The sequence below is a fragment of the Helicoverpa armigera genome, chromosome 13 (assembly GCF_030705265.1).
Source record: "Helicoverpa armigera isolate CAAS_96S chromosome 13, ASM3070526v1, whole genome shotgun sequence".
Lineage (NCBI taxonomy): Eukaryota > Metazoa > Arthropoda > Insecta > Lepidoptera > Noctuidae > Helicoverpa > Helicoverpa armigera.
This window is the reverse complement of record NC_087132.1, coordinates 12,088,001-12,105,089: the sequence shown is the minus strand read 5'-3', so window position 1 is coordinate 12,105,089 and position 17,089 is coordinate 12,088,001. Positions and strand designations below refer to the sequence as shown.

The 17,089-nt window shown below is 36.0% G+C and overlaps 4 protein-coding genes across 4 annotated transcripts; 2 read left to right on the top strand and 2 right to left on the bottom strand.

Annotated features, from left to right (window-relative positions):
* The first annotated feature begins 282 nt into the window (after positions 1-282).
* On the top strand, positions 283-1,324 carry LOC110375971 (uncharacterized). Its single transcript, XM_021334282.3, has 3 exons — positions 283-474; positions 638-748; positions 992-1,324. The coding sequence occupies exons 1-3, from the start codon at positions 398-400 to the stop codon at positions 1,185-1,187; spliced, it is 384 nt and encodes a 127-aa protein (XP_021189957.1). The 5' UTR covers positions 283-397; the 3' UTR covers positions 1,188-1,324.
* A 57-nt stretch (positions 1,325-1,381) lies between these two features.
* On the bottom strand, positions 1,382-4,969 carry LOC110375970 (gamma-secretase subunit Aph-1). The gene is made up of 3 exons (XM_021334281.3): positions 4,534-4,969; positions 4,116-4,289; positions 1,382-3,752 (listed from the first exon to the last, which is right to left on the bottom strand). The coding sequence occupies exons 1-3, from the start codon at positions 4,753-4,755 to the stop codon at positions 3,426-3,428; spliced, it is 723 nt and encodes a 240-aa protein (XP_021189956.1). The 5' UTR covers positions 4,756-4,969; the 3' UTR covers positions 1,382-3,425.
* A 327-nt stretch (positions 4,970-5,296) lies between these two features.
* Positions 5,297-7,970, top strand: LOC110375967 (ATPase family gene 2 protein homolog A). The gene is made up of 2 exons (XM_021334278.3): positions 5,297-5,783; positions 5,894-7,970. The coding sequence occupies exons 1-2, from the start codon at positions 5,435-5,437 to the stop codon at positions 7,777-7,779; spliced, it is 2,235 nt and encodes a 744-aa protein (XP_021189953.3). The 5' UTR covers positions 5,297-5,434; the 3' UTR covers positions 7,780-7,970.
* Positions 7,891-14,109, bottom strand: Wap (wings apart). Its single transcript, XM_064037514.1, has 8 exons — positions 13,901-14,109; positions 13,631-13,716; positions 13,067-13,169; positions 12,570-12,705; positions 11,981-12,231; positions 11,457-11,582; positions 10,881-11,062; positions 7,891-10,398 (listed from the first exon to the last, which is right to left on the bottom strand). Exons 2-8 carry the CDS (start codon positions 13,693-13,695, stop codon positions 10,200-10,202), a joined length of 1,062 nt encoding a protein of 353 aa, XP_063893584.1. The 5' UTR covers positions 13,696-13,716; positions 13,901-14,109; the 3' UTR covers positions 7,891-10,199.
* Between the last annotated feature and the right edge of the window lie 2,980 nt (positions 14,110-17,089).

Here is a 17,089-nt window from a genome sequence, read left to right as displayed (position 1 = left end):
GTTTGCTTCAGCGAGTAAATCAAAAGATACATTTTTATCGTGCATTTTGTACGTCTCAGTTTAGCAGAACGTTAGTATACTGTACACCCACCTTTTTGCGCTGGCTACTTTAATAACATTGTGCAATTAAATTTTTAAACTTTCGCTAAAATCGCTAAAAAATATTGCGCAATCTTCAATATCAACCCTATATACAACTCTTAAGATTGCGCAATTTAATTGATCGTCTAGGGGGCGTCGAATAATCGAATGAGCTTGGAGTTTGACAGCAACTTGACATTGACACCAGTGCTCAATACGTCAGACGGGTTGCTATGAAACGCCTGCTAATAATGTAAACAAAAAACACAACAAGTGCGTTTTTAAGGTGCAATAGAATATTATAAAACAAAGCATAATGAATGAATTGAGTGCAAGTGTACCTGAACCTAAGAAAGTGGGTGTATGGGCTGAAGGAACTCACATTGAGGCGAAGTAAGTACTCATATATTTTGCTACCTAGGAACCTGAAAGATGTTTGTGATAAAAGATAGTAAAATTACTATTATTAAGTATATCTTGCTAAGAGCTACTACAAGTAATAATATTCTGTTAAAGACGGCGTAACCTAAGTTAAACTACTGTACAACTCTTCTAGAGAATTCGTGATACCCAAGAAATCACCCGACTCTAGCGATGATATACCAACAATACCTGACCTCGATGATCTACAAGACATACTGGAGAAGGAAATATCTATGCCACCTGTGTAAGTTTAGCGTTATTTACATACAAAAGTAGATACTAGCTTTTGGTTTCACCCATATCTGGGACAAACTCTTCTGGTACTTAAATAAATATCATAATCAGTTATAATGCAGCATTCTTGTAATATTGGTCTAGTAGTTATCAAGTTATAGCATACATATTATACACAAATGTTCCATCTTTTACATAAGTAACAATGTAAGTTTTTGGTAGTGTTATTTAGAACCAAATTGAAATATTTCAGATCTGATCACAAAGATACAGAAACTGTCAACGCCCTGTCAGAAGTTGGAGGTGGCTTATCAGGCACAGCGGACAGCATTGAGGCAGTACTAGAAGTACTCAACTCTTACATTCCTCACGAGGAGATGGATTCTGCAGATACTGTGTGGACAGTAGACTCCTTGCTCCAAGAACTGGCTGAAGAGAGCCAGGAATAGGAGTACCATATTAGGGAAAATTCAAATCTGTAAATTAAACAGTTTTTTTTATGAGCTTAAAAACAGTAATTTTGTGTTAATTACAACAAGAATGATGAGTTATACCCACCTATAAATTAATTACTGAAAATTTTAAAAATTACTTCAGCAGTAATAAGGATGTTTAGTATTGTAGCTAAATAATAAGGAAGAAACAAGTTTTGTCATAATTTTATTTGTAAAAAACTTTTTATTTTTTTACTATTAAATACTGTGCTATAACAGTTAGTTATTGTAACAAATTATCCGTCCAATTTATTAGTACACTAAGGAATGATTGTTCTCACTTATTAATAGATAAATAATTGTAATTTGAAATTATTGTTGTTATTGTACATTTAATTGAGTTTAATAATATTCTGTTTTATTTTTACTCTTTTGTTACAAGTTATATTTTCTTTATCATTTATTTAGTGGTTTACTAACAATTACATTGAAACAAAGAAGATTCATACTATGGCGATTATGACACGGCACCGCTCACCGCCGCGGAGAGCGTTTGGCGGAAAACTAAAGAAAACAGCGCAACCGCGCGGTCGTGCGGTATGCAAGTAAAAGGGTTGAGCTGACTTTATATAGAATACAACTTGAGATCCGATTTCACGCCTTATCTCGGTGTGCGGTGCTGTGTGTGAATCACTGTAGCTGATGATATTTATACATTCTAATTTATCAACTCTTATCGAGGAACCTTTTCAATCTATGGGGTAGAACTGGATACAGCTATGATACAATATTAGTGTGGATAATACCTAGGGCCATATTTAACGCACGTTAAAAATAACTGAATTAGTTAATTTCACGTTATGAGTCAGCCCCTTTTCTATTATAATAAATAGGCTGTGAATCTATATTTATCAGATGATAGTTTACTCACTTTTAGACAGCTATTCTGCTTTTGTGATTACAAATATTCTAATGGGATAAAAAAATCCTAGAGTTTTATACAGTTCAAATTATTTTACATGCCTCTTTGAAGACTTTTCAAAGCTATTTGAGATCCAGTAAAAAGAACAGGTTACCATAACATTGTGATGGGGCAAGATTTCTTATCTGACACGGGTAGATAACGGTGGTAGGCTTCCTGAGTGTATCAATACTAAGGCCCACATTTCCCGACAACGTAACCATCAGTTTTCTTAAAACAACTACCTACATAATTTGAATTTGAATAGTTTCTTTGAATCTTGAACGTGAATTATTTTAAGAAAATTGATGTTTATGTTGATGGTAAACTTCTGCCTAATAATAGAATTGCTAAGATGTCAGTCCATAAGTTACATCTTGATTAGATACATAGGTACTCTTTTACCCAGTAAATTTCCTTACCAGCTAATCATTAGAAGGATATACAAATCCGAACACAATGGAATATCGGGGCCTAGGTTGCCCACTCGATATAACAATTTTAAACTAAGATTTTGGGCAACTAAATAAATAAATCTTAATACAATTTCTAACGGTTGCTGTGACAATATTTTTGAAGACACTGTAAAAGTGTCAATTTTATTTGTCACACAGTACTGGTGAAGCTTGAAGGCTAAAACTATTATTTTACGTACTATGTTGAAGCTCTACGAGATGGAACAGCTGAGAGGGACACCTAACAATTCATTTGTGACTTGTTTACTATAAATCAATAGTCAGCAATATAAAAAAAACATGAAGTAGCTGATCTAAAAGAAGATGAAGATATTTCAGTGACAAAACTGTAACATATTTTCTTCTATGATCTATTGATAATCTCAAGTCATATCTTTCTAGCCACATGCTCGGAAAGATGTGAAGTTTCGATTGTCAGGGCTACGATTGCTGATATTCGCATTCTAATACACTTGTCAATTTCAGGATTTAATGTAATTGTCTGAACTAGCTTTTTGTTAGAGCAAACAAGCCTTAATTAAACTGAATTTCTAATATTTCTAGCTATACTACAGAACTGGACACAATTTCACCTAACTAGAAAATAATATTCTTGCTAATTACTGCGAACTGAGGTCAGGAACAACAAGTTAGCTAGGCATTCTAAACCGTCAATAATTTGCTTGTAATATTCTGTTTTCTTTGCGCTTAACAAGCCAAAAAACTGAATTCTAAATGCATTTGTCAATGAAAACAAACCCTGTATTGCGTTAATTTTATCTAGCGCAAATTCTTTTAAATTCTTCGAGATTAATTCTGAATCAACAATTATTAATTCTATGACCTGGACGAGATGCTTTGGATTAGACTCCTGGTTGATCCGCCTGCTGTCCTGAAGGCAATGTATGCTGTGATACCTAGGACAATGTATGAGGGCAAGATTGTTGCTGCGTACATCTCTTTGGTATTCAATAAACTGAGTCCAGACACAAAGAAATGTGATACTATGACCCATCCGACTTTGATGTAGTTTTTGTCATCAAATCCGCTGAAGAATATGACACTCCAGAATGTGTTGAGCAGTATCATGCAGAGGGTCATTGCTGCACTCGTCACGAAGAAGTACTCAGTTCCATTGTAGAGACCTAAAGTGCCCGGCCCCACCTGGAATATTAAAAGGAACAATTTTATTCTAATGTCTAAAAATAGTCAAATACTTGATAAAACTGTTTAAATGGAATTAACATTGTTTGTGTTTACTTGATTGTTACAGTTTTCCTCTTAGAACGTTTGTGAGGTATACACAAATCAAGCTGAGGAAGTGTTTGGCTTATTCTATCAATTTGTCAGGTAAGTAGGTACGTATTTTGTAGTGATTCAACATGTTATATCTTTAGTCATTACTAGCTGTTTTTCTAGTTTCACTTGTGTCCCATGTTGACTACTGCCAGTACCAGGACAAAATATTAAGATGCCATAAATTGCCAATATTTCATACCAGCTAGCATATTTCATAAAATAACATACCGAATCAGCTAATACATTGATAAGAGCAAAGGCGCCGCTCATGGTTCCGAATCCCAGACCAGATACATAAGCCATCTCCAGCTTGTTGCTACCAATGTTGTGGTTCTCTGATATCTCTTTCAGTCCTGCTTCTGTCTTCCGTAACAACAGATACATGCCATACCGGAACACTTCCTGAAACACATTTTATTACCAATTAATTTTCTAATGGTTATTCAATGTATAAATTAATATTTGTTATTGGTATGCTATGTATGCGGAAGTAAACTCTTAAACTTGTAACTTTATAATTCTACACTGCATGAAATAAAAATATAACAAGTGTGTCAATATCACAAAATTTTTGACATATGTTACAAAATTAACGTTAGCAAAAGCTATATTCTAAGCTAAATAAACAATTATACTTATTACTGACCTGGATTATGATGGCAAACACCATTCCGAAGGCTAAATACGACCGTAACGGTACCACTGCGTACCACACCACTGATGACACCAAAAACGATAGCAACCACCCAAATGCTGCAGCTATCATGATGATGATGCGCACTGGGTCGTTCGCCACCGTCAGCGCGAACATCACCAACGGAGCCCCGAACGCAAGGAGGGAACAACTGAAGAATTCTGCTAGAGTCATCCTACACAATTATTTACAACTGTACAGTAAACCTTACACCACCTAACAGCTGCCTAATGCAGTTGATTGATTAGCTTAATAAGAGTAATCAAACTGTGAGCATTTGATAATGAATCAATATATTGTTTTGTTACAAAAATTAAATGAATCACGAATCACAGCAATGAGCAAAAGCAAACGCAGTTTGTCTGTCAGTGTCAAACTGTCGGTCTGTCAATCATGTCATATTGACGCAAAATCACAGATTCACAATTCGAAGTTAAAGATGCAATAATTAAACGTAAAGATCTAGTTAATCAGTCTAATTAATTTTTATTAAGTACTTATTTTTGCGTTTTTCCTACTTCCTTGCATTGCATGAAACACTAAATAGGTACATGTAAACCTTGATGATACGTGGTGAACTGCTGATGATAAATAAGCATATCGTAGTTATGTGCGAATCATTTTATATAGTTTTTTTGGGAAACTAATGTTAATAGAAAACCACTAAAATATAAGCATTAAGTTATTTACTTTGCGTTTAGTTATTTCAACCACTGATCAATAAGTGTCAAAATACTGGAGATGTCAATTTTACACAATTTCACAAAAATAACCTCTACGTTGTTGTTCAATGTGATTTACAAATCTAATTAAAATAACAGGAAAAGCATTATTTGTATGTTTATAAATAACCATGGCTCCAAAAGGATCTAAGAAAACTTTGTGGGTGGACTGCGAGCGATGCGGTTGCAGCATAACAACAAACGATAAAAACATTCATGTTGAGTTAGAATGCAAGAAAGATCAATTGAAATGTCCGTATGTTGACGATGGGAAGCTGTTTACTTGGCTGCAGAGGACTGGCGTGGCGCCGGATGGAGCTCCCCGTGATGCTGTGCTTGTGCATCCGTCGGCTGGCACGTTAATAGGCGCCGTGATTGGTTGTCCCCTTCAATTGAGCAGAGACGGTGCTCCAATGATGGTGAAGCGAATGTGGCCTTCTAAAGCATCTGCACCGGCGGCAGTTATATTACCCGCAGCTGGTAAGGGCCTCTAGACCACTCTATGACGTATACCATGTACCTAATGATGGTGGTGGTGGTGGGTCAAGATTATTTATCACACAGTTAAGCCTTCTTTTCTTATTTCACAGATTTGTCCAGTGCGTGGAGCAGTGACAACATGAAGGTGACAGTCTCAGTGATAAAAGAGGAAATACCGCAAGCAACAAGAGTAACAATCAGACTCAACAACCACAAAACAGAATCAGACATTACTGATATTTTAAAACAACATTTTTATAGCAATTTTGTTTGTATTGGTAGTATTTTAGTTTACTATTACTTTGGTAAGAAATTAGAAATTGAGGTAATTGACATAAAATCTGATAATTTAGATCATAAGGGTTGGTTTGTTTTAAGTGAAAATAGTGTTTGGAGTATGGAGAAGGATACAGTTCAGAAAATAAAGAAAAAGCCACAGGTTCTTGGTGGTGTAGATGATATTTTGGAGGAAATACAGACCTTCATTAAAATATCATTCAGTATGGATGGTCTAACAGCCAACTTTCAACCCACAAGAGGCTTACTTCTTTATGGACACTCAGGAATAGGAAAGACAGCTATTTGTAAATATTTAATTGAAAACATCAACTGCTTTTACATAGAAATTAATGGTCCAGCAATATTTAGTAAATATTTTGGTGAAACTGAAGGTACGATGAGAAGCTTGTTTGAGAAAGCTATTCAAAATCAGCCAAGCATTATACTGGTTGATGAGATAGAGACAATTTGTCCAAGGCGGTCTTCAGGCAGCACGGAGCAGGAAAGGCGAATAACTTCAGCATTTGTGAACATGCTGGACAGCCTACATGCAGACAATAGCAGGGTTTTTGTGTTAGCTACAACCAGAAAGCCAGAAAACATCGATCCTATGCTTAGGCGATTTGGAAGGCTGGACAAGGAAATAGAAGTTCCTGTACCAGATAGAATAAGAAGAAAAGAAATGGTTTACAGTTTGCTGAAAAACTTGCCAAACAAAATATCAAGTGAAGACATTGAAAATATCTCGGACTTAGCTCATGGTTATGTGGCTGCTGATTTGGTAAATTTGTGCACACAAGCCACCATGAAATGTATAAAGCGTTCTAGTGATTATATAGAGCGCGATGACCTGATCGCAGCACTGACCATCGTCAGGCCAAGTGCCATGAGGGAACTGCTCATTGAAATACCCAATGTGAGGTGGACAGATATAGGTGGGCAGGATGACCTGAAATTAAAATTACGTCAAGCTGTCGAATGGCCTTTGAAACACGCGGAGAGCTTCCGAAGGCTAGGAGTAAAGCCACCAGGTGGCGTCCTACTGTACGGACCACCGGGATGCTCCAAAACCATGATAGCTAAAGCCCTGGCAACCGAAAGTGGTCTGAACTTCCTCTCAATAAAAGGCCCGGAATTATTTTCGAAATGGGTTGGCGAATCTGAGCGCGCTGTGCGAGATCTGTTTACGAAAGCTCGTCAAGTGGCTCCTTCTATTATATTCTTTGATGAAATGGATGCGATCGGCGGGGAAAGAGGGGCAGGGGAGGCGGGCGTGCATGAGAGAGTACTGGCTCAACTGTTGACTGAGTTGGATGGAGTGGTACCACTGAACTCGGTCACTATTTTGGCGGCAACCAACCGCCCCGACAGGATGGATCGAGCACTATTACGGCCCGGCAGATTAGATCGGTTGATCTATGTCCCGTTACCAGATTTTGAGACTAGGTTACAAATAATAGAGTTGAAATTAAGTAAAATGAGCACAAGTGATGATGTGAACTCCCATAACTTGGCAATAAGGACTGAAGGGTTTTCAGGAGCTGAGTTGCAGGCTTTGTGTCACGAAGCTGCGTTGAGGGCTTTGGAGAAGGACCTCGACTGTCCTGCAGTAACTATGGAGCATTTTGAACATGTCCTCAAAGATTTTAAGCCAAGAACACCTGAGTCTCTTTTGAAGGTCTATCAAGAATTTGCTTTAGGACAAAAGTCTGGATAAGTTTTAAGAATACATTATTTACATTTTACGCCTTTAGTTGAATAACCAGAGAATCGCTTCTAAAGTGTGATGTGTGCATTTAATAACAGGTTAATAATAAGTATAAGTGCCTTACTTTCTAAATCATTTATTTAATAAGAATTCTTACAGCTATTTGTATAAATTAATATTAAATCTAGTCCTTATTTTAATCACATCAATTTTTAATAATACATGTTTTTATCGCGACTTTTAGATATAAATACAAAGTTATTCATATTTGGAGTCAAACAAAGGGAAAGATAATAAATTTATTATTAAATGTTTGGAAGAAATGTGAGATTTTTATTTTGTATCCATTTTTTTTTATCAATCTAAATAAGATTTGATTTCGGTACTTGAGCATGTCAATAACAAAAGTGAATGCCGAAAAGTACCAATAATTATGTAAATTAATGTATAAATAGGTACACAAACAGTCCTACACACGCTGGGAATTTACAACACAATAGTTTTGTCAGTTCGCTCACATTGGAGTAGCGTAAAATACTTTACACTTATATTGGAGATATTTAACATCTCATACCATTTTTGTGACTGATAGTAATGGCTTTTTTTTATTATGAAACCATTTATTACTTATATATTTAAATGTTGATAATTTCTGGTCATACATTGGTTTACATTTCCAAGGTGCAACCCTCTATTTACCATAGATCTATGAATCAATAGACTGGTACACGTTACCTACACCAATGTGGCTGAAGCGATCACATTTTAAATGCAAGTTTACACACTATGGTATCTACTAATAAAAAATTCGACAAATCGTCTTTATAGTCACACGCATATTGCAAAAATACTCGATACTTAGGCCTAAATTCACCGACAACACAAACGTAAATTTTCTGAAAAAACTCTTAACAACCATACTTTTTAGAAAAACGAGCGTTTATGTTATTATCGGTGAACTTCGCCTTATTCGAATATTTCAATACATAGCTTCATTTGCTACGTCAAAAAGTATATATTCTACTTCATATTGCAACATACATAACCAGGACCTATATAACTACGTAGAAAACTTTTTACATAGTTTTACTTGCTTATATTTACAAGTAATAACTAAATACAAAATGGATGTCGCTAGGATTTTTTTACACATATTTTTGTGGAAAACATCCTAGCTACGGTTTACATGATAGCGTATAAAAATCTTATAAAGTTAGGCAAGGTCTGTATCTTTAGACAGTTGTACTTGGGAAAAACAAAATAATCCTCTTTTTGTCATTGTTGGGTAAAAACTGAACACATTTTTTATCTTTTAAGTACAGAGGCGATTCACTTTTATAGTTTACTTTTATGTTTTTAATTGCAAATGTCTACAAGTAGAACAGCCCATAGATACAGTAGTTGCCTTTATTTTTTCAATTCACCTAAGAATCTTAGGTTACTTATTGAAACCTCAAAATTTTGAAATGTTAATTTTTCGGTCAGTCTTTTGATAAAGAGATAACATTCATTCACAATTTTTTAATCGAAGTCGGATTACAAGCCGACAAGTCAAACACTTTTAAATTGTACATAAAGTACACATTTTCAAGTAATTAAGAAAACCGTTTTAGGTATTTCTATTCTTTTGTGAGCCTATGCTGGTTTCTATAGTGGAAACCACAATGTCAAAGTCCAATTTCAGATTTTTTTTATTCCGATAATTTTTAGGGTTAGTTCACATCTACGCACACCGAACGCTTTTTTTGGCAAATCTTTCACAACTTGGTCTTCTTTTCCGTATGCTCGCGGGGTTCAACACTCATATTTTTCATTGCTTCGTTATGTCTCTATGTGTTCGCACCCTAATAGCTTCTCATAGTAAAGGGTACTATTTGGTACGGACGCCAGCAGGTCAACCTACCCGGATCTGTCAAATTTTACCAATCGAACATAAGCCTTCCGCTATTGTGATAAGGTTGTAAATCTATTAAAGAAATTTGACAGATTGTGGTAGGTTGATGTGCTATCGTCTGTACATGCTGATTTAACAAAGTTAATCAGATCATAATGCTCTCTGGTATGAGGGGTCAATGCCATGTGACTGGTTTCATTGATATTCTTTCAGCGCTCATTGAAAAGTTTGTTTTTTTTTTATGCTGATATTTTACAAATAATAGATGCACTAAAAGTCTTCTCATTCCTAAGAAATTCTATTGCTTGTTAAAAAAATACCCAATAACGGCCGAATACTCAAACGGCACTCAACTTTAAGTACTGCTTCAACGATGCATAATTCAATCTCTCTCACTTTAATTTCTGGGACAGAACACTTACTGGAACTTTAAAATTAAGTTACCTTTGAGTATTTAGGCAAATCCTTAACCAAAAGAAGACCAATAAAACGTACCCTCAGACCCAGAGCTCACTACTACGTACCCTGCTTACCCTTAGACGCGCAGTATCTCGGTGTGTCGGTTGTAGCAGATGGCGATCCAGTCGGGCTGCGTGGCCCCCCACTGGATCTGGTTGACCTCGCCCTCGGCGGCGGTGTACGCGAGGATGGGGTCCTCGATGGCGCGGGGCATCTGCTGGATGTCCCAGATCAGCGCCTGGTGGTCGTCGCCCGCTGTGCAGATGTGGCACGAGCTAGAAAGTAAGTTGTGGAATAAATGTTGTGGTTTCAACTGTATGCCGTGAGCAGTATACTTCTTTCACAATGTCGGTTATAAAGTATACTCTATTTTATCCTGATATACATACAAAGTTCCTTATGTAGTTTTAGTCATAAAAGGGTGATAAAAATCTAAATAAATTTCTGTACATTCTATCTTTTTGATTAGATTTATAATATTTGTGTTTTCTTTCAATTGAAAACCTGAACTATTGAAACTGAAAAGTTGAACTATTTTAAAAGTTAATTAAAAAATGTTTGCCTATAACCCTATATGCTTAATTTTTTATGTACTATATAACTTCAAATATGAAAACATTTTTATTTATGAAAACATATGCATTGGGGGCTGTCTTTTACAAATTTTAACGTTCATAGTGGTTTTGCAGCCCAGTCTGAACAAATCATCCTAAGTTCCGTTGGGGGTCCTAGAAAGGGCTGTTTATGATATAAATACCTGTGTGGAGCCCAAGCAATGCCATTAACGCAGGCTCTGTGGTTGTTGAGCCTGGCGACCGGCGTGCACGGCACGCGCACGTCGAGGATGATGACCTCGCACGCGTCCATGGCCACCGTCGCGAGGTAGTTCGGGTCCTGCTTGTTCCACGCTAGGCGGAGGAGCGGGGTGTGCTGCGGGTCCTAGAAAGAAGGAAGAGGTTGTGTGGAATTTATTTGATGTAAAAACAATAACTTTCTAAATACCTACTACGAGCTTTTATCGAGTCTGATATAATTCATACTCCATGCTACTTCTATAATATTTGAGTGTCCAATGTCATGGATTGTTGCAACCAATGTCATGACATCATGCGAAATTTGCTGAACCGATTTAAATTAAACTTTTATTGCTGTAAAAATCTACGGTAAATTCACCGCAGGCATCAGTTTTGTACGAGTCACGATAAAAACATGCCGTCAAAATAACGTCACGGCAGTTTGCCGTGATCAATGGTGCCATGAACAAGAGCTCATAGGCTAATTTTACCCGGCTGCGGGAGAAAGTTCCCCCGCAACACAGGTTACAACTAATTACCTCATATATGATAGTAGAGTGCTCTAGATGCCGGAGGTCGAACATGCGCACGGAGCCGTCGGCGCCGACTGACGCGAACATGTCGCGGCCGCCGCCCGCGCGGCTGAACGCTATGTCGTACACCTCCTGTAGGGAAAAGACAGAGTTTATGAGAAAAAAATGGAAGCTATATTAATGAAAAACAGGTAAGTGCTTACAACAAATTCAGTTTTATTATTTGACTAATAACAAAACTTAAGTTTGCTATGTCTATCTGTACACGAGTCTGTGGTATTATAACTTCAAATGGATGGAACTGATTATTTCAATATATTAGTACCTAGGAGTAATTTTGTTATTGCTGGGCCATATTCATGATTTTTATATTTTTAATATATTTTTTTAATAACACATATAATAGAAATAAAATGTATTAACTTCATTTATTTACAAAGTATCTATTGGTTGTTACAACAATTTGAAGCTGTAAGATCCTTTTATACCTACTTAGTTCGGAATAAAGATTTTGAATTTTGCTATCTCACCTTATCATGAGCAATAAGCTGCGTCTTCACATGTCCCGACACTTCATTCACTCTCCCCAACACCTGTCCAGTCTCCAAGCCCCATATAGTACAAGTGGTATCAATGCTGCTAGTACCGATCAGGTTGGGGTCCACCTCGTTCCAGTCGAATGATGTCAACGGGGCACAGAAGTCTGAGTTCTTGTTGTTGTTCAACACACACTCGAAGAGAGTGTAGGGTTCACCGGCTCGCCAGATGCGGAGGTAATCGCCTGTGAAAGTGGTGACAGAAATTTGAATAGTACTTGCTTATATTGTTGTGGATTTTAACTTCCCAGTTTGGGTAGGGAAATCAGAACAAATAGCATGAAAACATTGTCCTAATCCTTTACTTAATATAATGGCTGTCTCTTCCAGATTGAGCAAGATACTCAGAGAATATAAGCCTTGGCGGTATTTTCATATCAAAGTCAATTAAAGCTAGTTGAGTTATTTTGCGATGGAACCATACCATACATACAGTTACTATGCATTAATCATATAAGTAAGAATAACATTTCAAAGGGTCATACTTCGTTGAGAAGTAATAAATCTAGAATTACCAACTTACCACTAGTAGCCAGCAGGTCTGGGTAGACTCCCTTGCTGTCAGGAATCCACATGATCTTAGTGGTTGGGTATGGATGGTCAAATGTGCTCTTAGCACTGAACTCACTGGTCTCCTCATCTAGAGATATGATTTGCACCTGGAAAAGTATAAAATGTTACACATGAGTAAGTTAGGAGACTAAATTATAAATCAAAGAATTAGGAACCAGTGGATAACAGAACTGCCTATTAGTATATGACAATTACATTATTAAATCAATTAACTTTGTGAGTTCTTCACATGTTTATTAATTTTTTCTTATCCCTTATCAACCTGTTTGTTTTTGATAGTTCTGAGACATTTTTACTACATCATCTTTTTTTTAGCAAAATCAATACTAATAATATAAAGTGGAAGACTGTTTGAATTCACTAATCTCAGGAATGACGTGGTTGATTTATAAAAATCTTCCATTGTTAGATAGCCTATGTATCAACAAAGGCTTTATCCTAACTTACCTTGTTATTATACTCTTCAACAAAGCTTCCGAGAGCAAGTCGGAAGCGCTTGTCTGGTCTTACCGACCAGTTCATGGAGTACAGGGGCCATGGTGCCTGATATCTGTGGACAGAAAAACATAGTATGAAGGTTGTATATGTTACAACTCTATAACAGTTTGTTGTGCTGAAGAATAACATGGTTAGGCCTAAGTACACCAAACATCACACACATAAACATCAGTTTTCTTATAGTAACTGTTTACTATGTATTTTCATGATCAATTTTAAGTTTTGCATAAACTAGGTGTTTATGCAAAACTGATGCTTATGTTATTGGTGAACTTGGGCTTTCATTGCACTGTCAAAACAGTTTTCTAAGAAAGTTTGGACACAGAATGTGAGTAATGACTAATACATTTTGTAAGATATTAGTTACTGTATGCACTCAAAGATGATAAAAAGATTAGACATTCTTAATGTTTGCTTGACGTGAACTTTGAATCTTTAGTTACCCAATAAAGTCTTGAAGTTTCAAGCTTTTAGGCTTTATTTATGTAACAGTAGAAGTCACAATACACTCACTTGTATATTTCCTTGCGTTTAGTGCTGGAACTTGTGGTACTCGAGCTACTATGTGGCATCGACATTCTAGCTGCTTTTTATAAACCCTGTGAAAAAGTTAAAAGATATTTAGCAATATTTACTACATTACTTGATGATTTAGCGGTAAACTTGGAGCAATTGTATCATGTCAATGTTTATTTACTGCAATACTGCAAATGTTAACACAAACATAACTTTTTCGCAAATAAATAACGCCAAACGTGAATCACAATATTGTTATGAACAAACCTCGTTTCACGATGTAATAGGCTCAACCTCTTTGGTTTTAACTCATGTGTTATATTAACGATGAAAGTTAAAGACTTTTAATTAGGACAGAGCCTATTTTATGACTTTATTTATAAACTAAATCCCATGTGAAACGAAAGCATTATTTTTACAATTTTGACGTGATGCATGACATTTTAGTTTATGTGTTGCCACTGTAAACTAATTTGACATTGATTATTGATTTTAAAGAAAAGTTGCCATTTCTTGTAGGTTTTTTCGATGACGCCGCGTCGGGGGTAGCATCATGTTTTAACACAGCATAACTTCTTTTTTTGTGTTTCTTTTATTTTCAGTTAATACGAAATAAGTGTTAATGTAGTGGGAAGATTGGCTGTCCTACTGGCCGTAAGAATTTTTACCAAATTAACTGACATAATATAGCATAAGTAAGCACTGTTACTAATGATTCATTCTACGGGTAGGCAGACATGATTTTAGGCTGTTACCGTTACCGCAAAATAAAATACCAATATAATCAATTACGTCCATGCCTAGTAAAATAGTTCCTGTATTCAACTTAGATTCTTACAAATATTCTGAGAGCAGAAAGTAGTTCCCCCGGGGTTCGCGCTCGTTACACGTCGCAGGGAACAGCTAGTTACTATACCTAAATAAATTGTACCAGTCTTTGTTAAATGGTATATAGTGATTATTTTCATAGCTCTATTAGAACATTGCGTGACTTGTTATGATAATAAATAAAATATTGAACTATCTACTGCATACACGCATATTGAATAGGAATTAGATTGTTATGATATTAGTCACTGTTAATCAGAATTTTGACCTACATTTAAATATTTCAGACGTGCGCCTTGCATTCCTTTGGCGCTCACGCAATGATGGTGCTGCCAGATGAAGAAACTTTCCCACTAATTTGGGAAATAATCATACTTCATTTGTACAGTCAGAGTTAGAGGTATTTATTTCACGTAGATCTATTAGGTACTGATTCTTATGATATGACATGTTAATATAAATGAAAAGTAATTAAAATTTACTAGAATGTTTTCTGTTCTTGGTACTTTAAAAAAACTGCAATGTAAGGTGATGAACAATGTAGATAAGGTGCTAAACTCTACATAATTAACCAACATCTGCCGGAGCAAAATCCTTTTTTTTCAGCAAGTACGAACCTCAATGGTGGCTAAGTAAGAAAGTAGTTGTAGGGACTTTTTTAAGCCTACACATGGTATCCCCACCGACCTTATCAATTCAGTGCGCATGCGCTTAGCTCCGGTTAAGGACAACGCTTTCTTTCTTACATCAACTTGCGTTTAGGGACTCCTGATATAATTCGTTGCGCAAGAGTTGCCCCCCAGCGTTTTAAAAGTACACTGCGCATACAATATCATAATTTGTTATGATTAGTATTATAAATATTCAATCTATTACTGACATACCGACCCCTTGTGAGGTTTGTGGCTGTTAATTAGAGAATCTATACTATGAGGTAGCAGAAAAGTTTGTACTATGTAAAATAGTAGTAAATAACTTCCAGAAAATACAAGATAATTTCGCTGAATGTTTTTTTCAGTGTTGAGGCATATAGGCAGTCACTCCTTGTAAAACCCTGGTAGGTACTCAGCTGAATCTGGTTAGACTGGAAGCCGACCGCACATAGTTGGAAAAAGGCTCGAGAGATGATGATGACGATGTTTTTTTCAGTGTTAGATGGCTTATTTATCTGAAAGACTACAGACTTCTTTTTTTATCCAGGTTCGCTTTTTTATGGAGATGAATTTATAGTTATAACCAAGTGCGGAAAGTCTAAAGCCCTGGAGGAGATAGGTACCTTCTAGTTTTTTTGATAATAAAACCGCAGGACGGAAACAGTTGCGAATAAAATGATTTGCCCTTTTTTCTGGAATTTGTATTACCAATATTTGGCCAGTAAAAAAAAGTGCACTTTGCGAAAGGTTTAATTTTGAACAGGTAAAGTGTTGCCAGTAATTAAGGGAAATGGAGTGTGTGCAAATGCAGCGAAGGTCGAACACTGGTTATCAGATAGTTGCATTGCACCTGAATGCAAGTGCATTGTGCAAGTTGCAACTTAAGTAACTCATTGGAAAAGCTTCGGTTAGCTTTGAGAAAGTTGTTTTATACGGTGTAGAGATACGTTTTTGTATAATTTGCTGTCTTTGCAAATGCTTGTGTACTATAATACCTATGGCCTGCATAGCTGGCTGATCTCCTTATATAAGAACGGTAAAGCACAGCCACCATGGCCAAAATCGATAGGACTCCACTATTATTACCTATTTCCTGTAATGTTGTTCTCGTAAATATTTCCCACTATATACCTAAGCAAGTATGTATTACGTAGGTATACCATAATAATAATAATATTCTACCTACCACTTGTGCTGATAATATCTATAACCTTTACATTTAAGTGAACTTTACAATGTAATGGTCACAGCCAAGTCTATTTTGTCTACTGTTCCATAAGTCTGCTTATTAGATTAGAACAAATGAAACCTAAGATTTTTGAGCAATTCCCGAGTCAGTAGATAATAATAATAAATAATAAATAAAAATCTTTATTTTCTCTTCAATTACAGTGTTAAGTACATTACAATACAGGTTGCTTTTGTAAGAGAATGGTGTCTGTTTAAGGTTACCCCTGTGTTACAGATCACCATTTATCCTTTTCAATGTTATACAGCACATTTTGTAAGGAGAGAGGCAAATAAAAATCCTAAATACAACTATCTCTATTATCATAATGCCTGTATCACAAATAATTTAAAATAAAATAGGAAAGAGCAAACAAACATAAGTCTCTGCACTTATTAGATAATAAGTAGGTAGACATTCTGAGATCAGGGCCCCGATTCTCCTAAGTTAATAATGTCAAAATCGAATAGAAATCGAATCGCAATATGATCGTAATAGCAGTTTTAACCATATCGGGCATTCTGCTACTAATAAAAGACCAATCGTATTCGATTGACATTTGATTGGTGTGCGATTGGTCTGCTATTTTGATGATTTTGGTCTACACGGTAGTTTGCTGTATAATCATTTTGCAATCGTAAACCATTTGCAGACAAAATGATTCATTATTGAATGACAGAAAAGGATAAAAACGTTTATTTCAAAGAAAAAATAGCGGATTGCCACATACGCTTCAATCGTAATCGA

Coding starts and splice junctions, on each gene's coding strand:
- LOC110375967 (XM_021334278.3), top strand. CDS start 5,435: ATGGCTCCAAAAGGATCTAAGAAAACTTTGTGGGTGGACTGCGAGCGA. Junction 5,784..5,893: donor AGTTATATTACCCGCAGCTG/GTAAGGGCCTCT, acceptor CTTATTTCACAG/ATTTGTCCAGTGCGTGGAGC.
- LOC110375971 (XM_021334282.3), top strand. CDS start 398: ATGAATGAATTGAGTGCAAGTGTACCTGAACCTAAGAAAGTGGGTGTA. Junction 475..637: donor GGAACTCACATTGAGGCGAA/GTAAGTACTCAT, acceptor CAACTCTTCTAG/AGAATTCGTGATACCCAAGA. Junction 749..991: donor GAAATATCTATGCCACCTGT/GTAAGTTTAGCG, acceptor GAAATATTTCAG/ATCTGATCACAAAGATACAG.
- LOC110375970 (XM_021334281.3), bottom strand. CDS start 4,755: ATGACTCTAGCAGAATTCTTCAGTTGTTCCCTCCTTGCGTTCGGGGCT. Junction 4,290..4,533: donor TGTTTGCCATCATAATCCAG/GTCAGTAATAAG, acceptor AATGTGTTTCAG/GAAGTGTTCCGGTATGGCAT. Junction 3,753..4,115: donor TCAATGTATTAGCTGATTCG/GTATGTTATTTT, acceptor TTAATATTCCAG/GTGGGGCCGGGCACTTTAGG.
- Wap (XM_064037514.1), bottom strand. CDS start 13,695: ATGTCGATGCCACATAGTAGCTCGAGTACCACAAGTTCCAGCACTAAA. Junction 11,063..11,456: donor ACTCTACTATCATATATGAG/GTAATTAGTTGT, acceptor CCTTCTTTCTAG/GACCCGCAGCACACCCCGCT. Junction 10,399..10,880: donor ATTGCTTGGGCTCCACACAG/GTATTTATATCA, acceptor CTTACTTTCTAG/CTCGTGCCACATCTGCACAG.